The 12,341-nt window shown below is 38.3% G+C and overlaps 1 protein-coding gene across 1 annotated transcript in view; it reads left to right on the forward strand.

Moving 5' to 3' along the window:
* Positions 1–12,341, forward strand: part of ANK2 (ankyrin 2) — a 274,592-nt gene that overhangs the window by 119,040 nt on the left and 143,211 nt on the right. The window contains 2 exon segments of the mRNA XM_049786554.1: positions 3,767–3,865; positions 5,614–5,712. Of these exon segments, the coding sequence (XP_049642511.1) occupies positions 3,767–3,865; positions 5,614–5,712 (198 nt within the window).

The raw sequence follows: 12,341 nt of genomic DNA on the forward strand, positions 1-12,341 counted from the left end.
GATTTTCTGATAAATCTATTGTGATGACAGAGGCTAATTTTACACTGTTGAGTGCAATAGAGTTGGAGCATTATCCAGTTTGTAAAGCTCTTTAGCAAGCTTGTTGTTGTGAGCTTCCCATGAACTTTTTGCCAGGGAGACATGTCACCCCTTTCTCTCAATGAGAATTCTCAGGTCACTGTTGAGTGACATGAGCTTTGAGAAAACCTGTTCCTACCATTCTTTTGTCCTTTTCTCTAGCCAAAGTTTATCTCTTGTCTAGACTTTTTTATTTAAAAAAAATGAATAAAGATGGTGATATTGGTACTATTATTTAATAACACTTAAGACCAGTAATGATACTACAAGCACAGCATTAGCTTTTATCTCTAACTTAAAATATGTGCCATAAAATCATCTTTCCCTTTTGCCAAAAGACATCACATCCATCAGCAAAAACATGGAGAGAGAGTAAGAAAGAGAGAGAGAACAAGAACAGAAAACAGAGAACAGAGAAAATAAAGGAAGTGTGTTGTAACTAACTGTCCTTGATTGTAGATACCAAGAAGTGCTAACACAAACATTGTTGAAAGTGTAGTGTAAGAATGAACCTGTGTTCAAAAAGAAGCAATAGCGTTTGCACGTCGGTCTTGGCTTTGCTGAGGAAATTTATTTGATTGGTGACCCCTATAATTGTGGACTTGTGCATTTGAGCACTCACACGTAGTGTATACAGAGTTTATTTCTAAACAACTAGCTTTTTGGTTAGCAATAAAACCTGTGACTATAAGAGAGGACTGTACGTAAATTATTCATATCCTTTCTTCTGTTCAATATCTCTGCATGAATGTAGGTCAACAATTTAAGAGACTGATTTTTTGAAGGTCCACAGCTTGGTAAGATTCCTCAATACTGGATCATACAACTGGATACCTTAATTATTAACATTAATGCCTTTGTTACTTCAGATACTTTTATTGAAGTAATGATTTAAGGTAATGGTTTTGAAAGCCAATTGGCGCCTAAACATTGCTTGAAAGTAGGTTTCGATAGCAGTAGAATCAAAAGATCCAGATGCTTCTTGGTTATCATTATCTCTTGGAGAATTCTGGAGAAATAAGTATGGTAGGTGCCTCTCTCAGTACCCTTTAAGGTGGGTCCAAGTCTCCTACTTTGGGAGAGAGTTCATCAGAGGGATTCATGTAGCTTTCTTCATGTACATTCAATATTCAGGGCCTGAGGAATACTATTGGCTAGTCAGGGAGGGCAGGTCAGGCAGTAAATCAGGTTAATTTTGCAAATGGAGAAAATAATATGATTATATTTGAATAATTTGAAAATGTTTCACCAGCAGTCATCCATGTATTTCCAAAATGTAATTGTAACTTGAATAATAGATGTGTTCTCTGGGTGGCAGGAACCATCCAGATAAAAATTAGATAGTTACTACATTTAGGTAGTTATTTCTTAAAATACAGACAATTGGCATTTCATGAAAAATAGCTGAATGCTGTATATATACATAGATATAAACATATACATAAATGTATATATATTTAACACAAATATCATGTAAGCACAAAACCAAAATGTCTTGACCACAGTTGTTAGGGTTTGGATTGATAGCTCTTCTTATTTTCTGTCTTCTCTCTAGTCAGAAATTACTTACAACTAATCATGTTTTGAGTACTCAGGGCTTCTCCTGGCTCTGAACTCAAGAATCACTCCTGGTGGGCTTCATATGGGGACAATCGTGGGTGCTTGAGATAGAACCCGGGTTGGCTGTGTGCAATGGAAATGCCCACCCTCTGTCTTATCACATAGCCCTCAAGATGCAACTAATTTTACTGACGAAGACATCATTTCTATTAAGAGTTGTCTAAATTATGCCAGGGGAAAAATAAGGTTTGTGATTTGGATAATATTTCTTAAAAACAGTAAAATTTAAAATTTAAAAAACAGTAAAATTTGAAAAGACAGTAAAATATAGCAAAATTTACTTTATGTAAAATAATATACAAAAGAAGCTCTAAAGCATGTTATTTTACAGAAAACAGTCTTTATTCTGGGGGTGGGGGAAAAAGAAACAGTCCTTATTCCTATAATCTTTTATTTAGTGAAGAAAATTATAGAGATTAAGAGCAATCTACCTTTATGAACTTCAATAAGAAAAGTGTTAAGGCGCTTCTTGAGAAAATAGCAAAAAATTTTATTCAGTTTTCATCAGAAAGAGAAAAAATGAAATATACCTTGTTTTCTCTTTAAGATTTCAGACATTGGGGCTGGAGAGACGACCCAAAGGGTTGGAGCACATACTTTGGATGTAGGAGCCCTGGGTTGTATCCCTGATAGCCCAGTAGTCCCTCTCAACTCCTCCCAATAAACTCATCCATTTCTTTTGAAATTCCAAAAGTAAACTGATGCCCTTGTAACTGATTTAAGCTACTTGGTTTAATCATCCTTTACTGTAGTTTATTGATAAACTGGATCTAGTTAACATGCAAAATGGAATTCAGCTGAATTTTTCTTTTTTATATTGATATTGCTGCCAAATACATTAATTATTTTTGCTAACTTTTTTGTCACAACAACACAGTCTGATTAAGTCCAATTATTAGAGGATAGAAATATTACGACAGTGTAAGGATGTGAAATGAATTGTATCTACATTTTCTGCTAAAGAAGTTCTAATGTCAACTCACAGTTCCAAAGATACAACACCAAATGATACCAGTTTCATCAAAAACAAATTAATAGTGACTGAAAGTCTTTCTGGTGAAAACATATTTGTTCATAATTTTTTTTTGTTTTTTGGGTCACACCTGGCAGCGCTCAGGGGTTCCTCCTGGCTCTTTGCTCAGAAATCACTTCTGGCAGGCTCAGGGGACCATATGGGGTGCCGGGATTCGAACTGATGACCTTCTGCATGAAAGGCAAATGCCTTACCTCCATGCTATCTCTCTGGCCCCAAATTTCTTTTTCTTTCTTTCTTTCTTTCTTTCTTTCTTTCTTTCTTTCTTTCTTTCTTTCTTTCTTTCTTTCTTTCTTTCTTTCTTTCTTTCTTTCTTTCTTTCTTTCTTTCTTTCTTTCTTTCTTCCTTCCTTCCTTCCTTCCTTCCTTCCTTCCTTCCTTCCTTCCTTCCTTCCTTCCTTCCTTCCTTCCTTCCTTCCTTCCTTCCTCCTTCCTTCCTTCCTTCCTTCCTTCCTTCCCTTCCTTCCTTCCTTCCTCTTCCTCCTCCCTCCCTCCCGTCCCTCCCTCCTCCCTCCCCTCCCTCCCTCCCTCCCTCCCTCCCTCTCTCTTTCTTTTCTTTCTTTCCTTTTTTTTAGTTTTTGTTTTTGGGTCATACCCAGCAGCGCTCAGGGGTCACTCCTGACTTTACGCTCAGAAATTGCTCCTGGCAGGCTCGGGGGACCATATGGGATGCCGGGATTCAAACCACTGTCCTTCTGCATGCAAGGCAAATGCCTTAACCTCCATGCTATCTCTCCGGCCCCACATAATTATTATAATTCTTGGACTGCTATCTAGTTTAAAACTAAATCCGCTCAAGAACCATGATTTCATGAATAACAAATCTTATAAAGAGTTAAATCATTAAAGTAGTTAGAAAAGATGGAGGCCAGGAAATGTGGGGTACTTAACTATGCATACTTATCTTGCAGTTGTTTTAGCTGGAGACATGTGAAGTGATACTAAGGGTTTATTGTTTCATTGCTCGGACACTGGGTGGTCAGTTCTCACTAGAGCTTTTCACTAATCCATGGCTATGTGTTTCTTGTGTTCATAGAGTGGTTTCACCCCTTTGCATATAGCTGCCCACTATGGAAACGTCAACGTGGCAACTCTTCTGCTAAACCGGGGTGCTGCGGTGGACTTCACTGCCAGGGTAGGTCTGCAGACAACTTGTTCTGGCTCGCAGGACTCAGGCATTTGACTAACACTGAATTGAGCACCAGTAATGCGTTTCATCCTTTCTTTTATTTATTTCATTTAGGCACCGAGATTTACAGATTAATGCAAAGTTGTTTTAACTGGTTTTCAGGCATTCAGTAGTGCAATTCCAAACTCCTCCACTAGTGTCCCTTCCCCGTCGGCCCTCTTCCTCATCAGTGATCCAAGGTTCCTTCTCAAGGTTTTTTTTTACCTTGGTCTGTGCTGAAGATGAGATTTTTTTCTCCTGTGTTTTCCTTTAAATAAGAGGAAATTATTTCTTCCCAGCATGTGAAAAATCACACGTAATGACCTACATGTAATGGTTAAGATAGATATGAATTTTAACAAAGATAGGAACAGTTCTATTTATTTATTTGTTTTGGATTTGGGCCATATCCAGCAGTGCTGAGAGCTTATTCCTGGCTCTGCAGTCAGGAGTCATTACTGGCTAAGCTCTGGGGGCCGTATAGGATGCCAGAGATCCAACCTGGGTCAGACCATGTGCAAAGCAAGTACCCTAAATGCTATACTATCACCTGGCCCCCAGGAGCAGCAGCTATATTTAAAGGTCACATCAGGAATCATGAATGAATGAGTTCAAATCAATAAATAATTAAAGCAGTATAAATTAAATCAGTATAAACGTGTAAATACATTTATTTGTACAGTGTCTCAAAAAGATGGTAAAGTATACAAGTTGACAAAAACCTTTTTTTTGGTAAGGAGTTGAGTATTGATTTAGTGTGTAGAAATTTATTAAAATTCACAAAGGGGGGCTGGAGAGATAGTGTGGAGGTAGGGCATTTACCTTGCATGCAGAAGGATGATGGTTCGAATCCTAGCATCCCATATGGTCCCCCAAGCCTTCCAGGAGCGATTTCTGAGCTAGAGCCAGGAGTAACCCCTGAGTGCTGCTGGGTGTGATCCAAAAACCAAAAAGAAAAAATTTTTTTTCACAAAAAGTCATTATATAGTTATATATTTTATGATGATCTTTAATTGAAAAGAATTACATAATAATTTGTATGATAATAATAAAACTCAACATGTTTAATGAGAAGTTAGTATAGTATTTGAATATTTGCAAAATTGTGACATGACCCAAACTGGATATATCTATATTCCTGTTATAATGATGATATGGTAGACAATAAAATAAACAGAATTTGTACCTATAATATTTTTGTTTTAAAAGCCTTCTGCAGTGAAACTAGATTGAGCTATTGCCAAGCTATTCTTTGATAGTGCAATTCTGAAGACTGATTTTGAGACTCATTTTTCCGTTGGTTCTTGTTTTCAGCTTTGGAAGCAGTAAGGCCCAGTGTCTTTGAATGCAGGAGTGTTTAGACAGATTATGTAAGATGCTGGCTGGACCAGATCTATATCCTAGTGAAATCTGAAATTTTATTTCTTTTAAGCAAAAGTGCTCCCTTTGTGTGTTGACTGTAAAGTGTACATTTAAAACCTATGTTGTACTTATTGACTAATATGCAGTTTTTGTCCCATTTTCATTCTCTAACTAGAGTGCTTTGTGGTTTGTCTGCTTCTTTGTTCCTTAAAAATGAAAGGCATTGAAACCATAGATACCTTGGGTCAAGATTCCCCCAGAGGTCATGACCTCCTTTGTGCCTCTTAACTCACATCCCTTCATGCTGCACTGTCGCACCCAACATGTTCTTGTTTGGTCTTTCCATGGTGTAGAATGGAATCACTCCTCTGCATGTGGCTTCCAAAAGGGGGAACACAAACATGGTGAAGCTCTTGCTGGATCGTGGTGGTCAGATCGATGCCAAAACTAGGGTGAGTGTCTATTTTTTATTTTTAAACTTCCTACCAGTACTATTTTTTATGATGATTATTTTTGATGTTCCTTAGAATCCCTTAAAATATCAGTCCCTAAAATGGCCAGTGTATTTTCAAGGAATTTGGTCTCTTACATCTGATTGAGTCTCTTACACCATTTAAAATTTTACATCATAACGTGGAATTAATTTTTCTCAGAAGTGCGTGGATAGAATGCTAGCCTCTCAATGAAAGGATTACAGTTTTCCTCAATCATTTAGATATTTCGATTCTGGGGGTCACACTTGGTGGTTCTCAGAGGCTATACTGTGCTTATGGCTCAGGGGTGACTCTTGTTGGTGCTCAAGGGAGCATGCATGGCAGGGATGGAACCAAAGCCTCCTCTATGCAGACCATGTGCTGAGCCCATTGAGCTATCTCTCTCACCCTTTAACTTATTGTATTTGTGGAAACAAAGATCAAATATTGAGCTAAAACTCCAGTTAAAACTGAATTTCTGTTTTGCTTTTTTTGCTTGGTTTGTTTTTGACCCACTCCAGCAGCACTAAGGGGTTATTCCTGGCTCTGTACTGAGAAATTACTTCTGGCTGGCTCAGGGAACCAAATGGGATGCCGGGGATTGAATTTGGGTTTACTGCAATCAAAACAAATGACCTAATAACTGTGCTATTGCTCTGATCCCTCAAAACTGAATCTCTGACTTAGTTGCAATTATCAAGAGCCCAACCTCATTAACATATATAGGAAAGCTAGGAGATTTTGGCATTTACATAAAATATTTGAATAGATCTTAAAAATCTTTTGTTCCAAATTCTTAAATTCCTAAATAATTTTTCCTTGAGTATTCATACTATACTGACTTGAGCAGAAGTGCCGTGTTAGTCCTTTTGATAAAAAGACACCGAGGAGACAGAGTGATAGTAAGGTGTGTAGAGTCTATATGGTATTCCGAGCATGCCAGGAGTGATTTCTGAGTGCAGAGCCAGGAGTAACCCCTGAATGCCACTCGGTGTAGCCCAAAACAAAAACAAACAAACAAAAAGACATTCAGTTATTTATTTTGTTGCACATTTATGCTTGTCATTTGCTCCAAAGTGTTACCCTCAGTTCAGTTCACACTTGTTAAACAAGATGTCATTATGAGTTTTCAGGTGTGCTCAGCAGCACATCCATATAATCTGATAGTTGGGAAGTTACAACCATTAAAAGTGTGATCTCAGAAGACACACTGCCTGATTTCAAAATCCATCAAGTAAGTAGGCTTCTATCACTAGTGGTATGTTATTAGCAGTTTTCTTTCTTTTTTAAACAGACTAATAATCGTAGCAATCTCATAGGGCAGGTAAAAATGAACTCTTGGGGACAGAGCAATAGCACGGTGGGGAGGGTGCTTGCCTTGCATGAGAACAACCTAGGTTTGGCATCCCATATGGTCCCCCAAGCAAACTAGGAATGATCTGATCACAGAGCTAGAAGTAACCCCTGGGCTCAATGGGTGTGGTTCCAAAAAACAAATCCCCAGAACAACAACAACAACAACAACAAAGAATGAACTCTTGATATTATTCATTATTATGTAAGTAAAGACAACTGGGGCAAATTACTTTACGTCTCTTAATTTTTAATTAAAAATTTTAATTTTAGGTTACTGAAATTTTATTGCTTGTATACAAAACTAGTATTTTGGTATTTGTTTTCTGAAGTAGATTTGGTTCATTCTACCACCTGAACTTTAAGCATTCCAGTAATATGGAACATTTGAAATATATGCGGTAAGAAGTCACTGGAATATAGCATCTGATCTTTACCTATTTTCCTCTTTGATTAACTCTGGGGCATGCATATTGTCACAGTTCAGGAATAAAGATCACATCTTATTTCCTTGCAAATTTTGAGACTAGTGAATGTTTTTATTTAGTAAGTTATATTATCTTGAAGCTTCTAGGAACTAGACAAGTCCTAGACTATACATTGTGGTTTTTAATGACATTTTGGAACATCTTCTGGGGGAACTTGAGTAGAGGGATATTTTAGGTGGTACTCAGGGGACCCTGTGGTTCTGGGTATCGAATATTAAGCTCCCATATGCAAAGCACATGCTCCAGCCCTTTTATCCATCTTGACAACTCAACATTGATTGCTTGATCTCATTTCTCCAAGACATGTAATCTAGAGCACTACGATGGTGGAGACAAGTGGGGATTCTGGCATGATGTGCTTTGTCCAGATGTGCTTTGTTGTGGTGTCTGGTGTCTTTGCATCTATGTTATCTATAGGTTTTTATCCTTTGCTTTTATTGGATGCCGTTTTTGTTGCTAATGCAAATGGTATGCACAGTATGGAGCAGTTCAGCAGAACGTTGCATGAGTTACCTATGCTTTGTATTTAAAGGCCAGGCTTTCTGCTCTACCTCCTTTAAGTACGTTACTAATATAAAGTCCCTTTACACTTGCCTTTCTGTTTCTGTTGAGACACAGTGACAAATGAGAGAACCAAGGAAATGACAGCGCTTTGTAAATCAAAAATAAAATCATCTTGGTTAATATCTTTGGGATTCACATTACTCTTATTAATGCTTTTCTGGAATATTCATGCAGGATTAAGCAATTGATTTTGTTCTTATTGATCTTCATATTTGCTTTGTCCTTTAAAATGTGCTGGGACTTGCATGGCTTGTATATATTTGCCAATACAATCTGAAAAGTCTAATTCCAAAGAAGAATTATATATTTTAAATTAAAAATAATGGAGAAAGGGATGGAGTGATAATAGCACAGGGGGAGGGCACTTGGCTTGCATTTAAATGGCCAACCTGGGTTCAGTCCCTTGCATCCCTTATGAATCTACCAGGAGTGATTCCTGAGTGCAGTCAGGAATATCCCCTGAGCATTGCTGAGTGAGTGAGGCTCCAAAATTGATTGTTCCGTTAATTCAATCTAAGCATAGATTGTTTTGTTAATTCTACCATTAACTATCATTAAATGAGTTAGTAATCAAATGGAAGTCTTGGTTTCTTCTGTGAAGGGATTATTTGAACTGCCCTTCATCCATTATAATCTTTACCTACAAAAATGATAAGAATCAAGGGGCCGGAGAGATACCATGGAGGTAAGGCCTTGCATGCAGAAAGTCGGCGGTTCGAATCCCGGCATCCCATATGGTCCACTGAGCCTGCCAGGAGCAATTTCTGAGCATAGAGCCAGGAGTAACCCCTGAGCGCTGCCGGGTGTGACCCAGAAACCAAAAAAAAAAAAAAAAAAAGAAAAAGAAAAGAATCTTATTCTATAACATGCAAAGTGAAAATAAGTGGGCTCAGGCATACATGGCATAGACATCTTGTTATTTCCTTACACAAAGAGTTGTTTAGTTCCTATTTGGTGCTATGAGCCATAGAGAACTATCCTAGCAAGTCTATGCTCAGAGAGAATGTAAATCACTGATACCCAAGGGATTAGTAGAGTATGGGTGAAGATTTCTTATTAAACCACAACACACACACACACACACACACACACACACACACACACACACACACACACACACACACACACACACACACTGATTTCTATCCTTTGCATATTTTAATAGAATGAATAATTCCATTCCCCCAGGAACCATTTGAATTATCAACACCTTATTACTGGTTGTAGAATTGAGAAAAAAATGTGGGGCCCTAGCGGTGGCGCAGCAGTAGGGTGTGTGCCTTGCATGCAGCTGACCTAGGATGGGTTGCGGTTCAATCCCCCAGCATTTCATTCAGTAACCCAAGCCAGGAGCCATTTATGAACGCATAGCCAAGAGTAACCCCTGAGAGTCACTGGATGTGGCCCAAAAACCCCCCAAAAAATGTGCAAAAAGTTGGCTCTTCTTCTTGTCATTCTTACTGGGTTAGGTATAATATTGGCACTTAACTTCCCCAAATAAAGTAAACCACCTCCTTATCTTTTTTTTTTTTTTTTTTTTGGATTTTGGGTTACACACACCCAGCAGTGCTCAGGGTTACTTCTGGCTCTACGCTCAGAAATTGCTCCTTGCAGGCTTGGGGACCATATGGGATGCCGAGATTTGAACCACCATCCTTCTGCATGCAAGGCAAACACCTTACCTCCATGCTATCCCTCCGGCCCCCACCTTCTTATCTTAAGAGATAGGATTTAAAAACCAAGTAGCTTCCTTCCATTTCTGGCTATAGCTTAAGGGTTATGTACTTCTTGCCAAAGAGACAAAGTCAAATGGAAGGAAAGTATTGACCACCAGGACCAGGGTTTAAAAGTGGGTGGCCAGATCTGTATGAAGATGTTTGATCACTAAAAAGAATGTAGTTTTGTCTTTTCTTTTGCCTGTGGAAAGCTCATATTTAAGTGGAAAAATGTGGGCCAGAAATATAGTACAGGGGTAAGCTACTGATCCTAGGTCAATCCCTAGCATCACAGATGCCCCTGAGCCTCACAGGAGTAAACCCTTAGCACAAAACCAGGAGTAAGCCCAGAACATTGTTGGGTGTAGCTTCAAGTCCTGTCTTTAATAAACAAAATATAAAAATGTTCTATTTTTTAAACAATAGTTAGGTAAAATAGTAGAATTTCTATTTTTAAAATTTTACATAAATTGATAGAAATATATATTTCCTCAAGTAATCATAAAATAAAACCTATAACCATTATGACTTGGTATATGTTCCCAAAAGAGATTTCCGTTTATTTTTAAATTATTTTCTCAATATATTTTTATTATCTAGAGAACTAAAATATAAATACAAATTTTCTTCTCTCTGGCACACTCCAATACATTGTCTATCTCTGAGACATTTTGCATCTCATTGGTTTTTTCATGTCTAGGATGAAGTTCTAAAACATTTTTATCAGAACCTTGGCTTTTTTATATTGGAAAAAACAACATCTATTTCATTTTATTAGGTTTTTTTTTTTGTGGCCACACCCTATATATGCTCTGGAGTTCCTCCTGGTCCTACATTTGGGAACTACTCCTGGTGTTCTTAAGAGAACTATATGGGATGTCAGGGATCAAACCTAGGTTGGCCATTGCTAGGTCAATGCCTTATCCAGTGGTCGGCAACCAGCGGCTCACGAGCCACATGTGGCTCTTTACACTTTTAATTTGGCTCTTCTATGTGCCAGGTGGCTGCTCCAGGAGTCAGGACTCTGCTCCTAACCTCTGTCAGTGTGTGCCCTGTGTGGCTCTGAAAATAAATTTCAATCGTGGTTTTGGTGAGATTTGGCTCAGTTGAAAAAAAAGGTTGCCAATCACTGTGGCCTATACTATCACTCCAACCTGTAAAATTTCCATTTTAATGTTTCAGCTTAAACCTTACAGCTACTTAAAATTACATTCTTAATTTAAATTTTATTAAGAACATTTTTCTTTTTTATTTTTAGACCTATCTATTTTAAATATGATGATGTTCCACATAGGGATATTGAGTAGACAATTGAAAGACATATTTCAAGGCAAATAATAAAAGCACACAAGACAATATTAAAGGCTCATGAATAGCTCAGAAGCCCAATCACATTTATGACTTGTTATTAAAAGTAATGATTAAAACCTTAACACTAATGACTCCCTAATGACATATGTCTAGAATGTTCTGGATCCCCTGCTAAGAACCCACCAATATCACCCTATTTCACCTTTTTCACAACCTATGGAGTAAGCATTTCTCTCTGTGGAAACAACATGGGTGTTTCCACTTGAGAAATGACACCATGTAAGGAGGAAATGAGTTTTAAAGGTATTGTGTTGCTTGATCACAATTTATGATTTAATAAGCTGTGGAACCTACGTCAACACATGCGAAGCAGAGGGCTCTCAAGGTAAGGAAAAGAGAAGCAAAATGTGGCTGTGAGAAGTCATGGCTATGAGTTGACAGTAGGATAAAGAGCATTCCTCTTATGCTGATGAGTCTCCTCCCACTTTGAGAATTATTGGCATCATTATTGGAATTAATTTTGAGAGGAAAAAAAAAGAAAGTGCTGGGGCTGGAGAGATAGCATGGAGGTAAGGGGTTTGCCTTGCATGCAGAAGGATGGTGGTTCAAATCCCAGTATCCAATATGGTCCCGAGCCTGCCAGGAGCAATTTCTGAGCATAGAGCCAGGAGTAACCCCTGAGCACTGCTGGGTCTGACCCAAAAACTGGGTCACCGGCTGGAGCGGTGGTGCAAATGGTAGGGCATCTACTTTGCATGCTCTAACCTAGAAACGACCGAGGTTCGATGCCCTGGCATCTCATATAGTCCCCCAAGCCAGCAGTAGTTTCAGAGCACATAGCCAGGAGTAACCCTTGAGTGTCAACAGGTTCGGCCCAAAAAACCAAAACCAAACCAAACCAAAAAAAAAAAAACAGGAAAGGAAGCCTGAATGAGGGTAAAACAAACAAAAAATATGCTCAGTGTTAAGAATTAAAGTAGCAAATTTTGAAAACAAAGACTTGATAAAAGTTACTTGAGGCAGTCGACTAGAGAGATAGCACAATGGTTAAGACATTTATTTGCCTTGCATGTGCCTTGCATGTGGCTGGGTTAATCCCGGTTATCCTATATGGTCCCCTGATCACCACCAGGAGTGATTCCTGAATGCAGAGCCATGAGCACCACATTGAGTGTGA

Source organism: Suncus etruscus, chromosome 14 (assembly GCF_024139225.1).
Source record: "Suncus etruscus isolate mSunEtr1 chromosome 14, mSunEtr1.pri.cur, whole genome shotgun sequence".
In the NCBI taxonomy this organism is placed as follows: Eukaryota; Metazoa; Chordata; class Mammalia; order Eulipotyphla; family Soricidae; genus Suncus; species Suncus etruscus.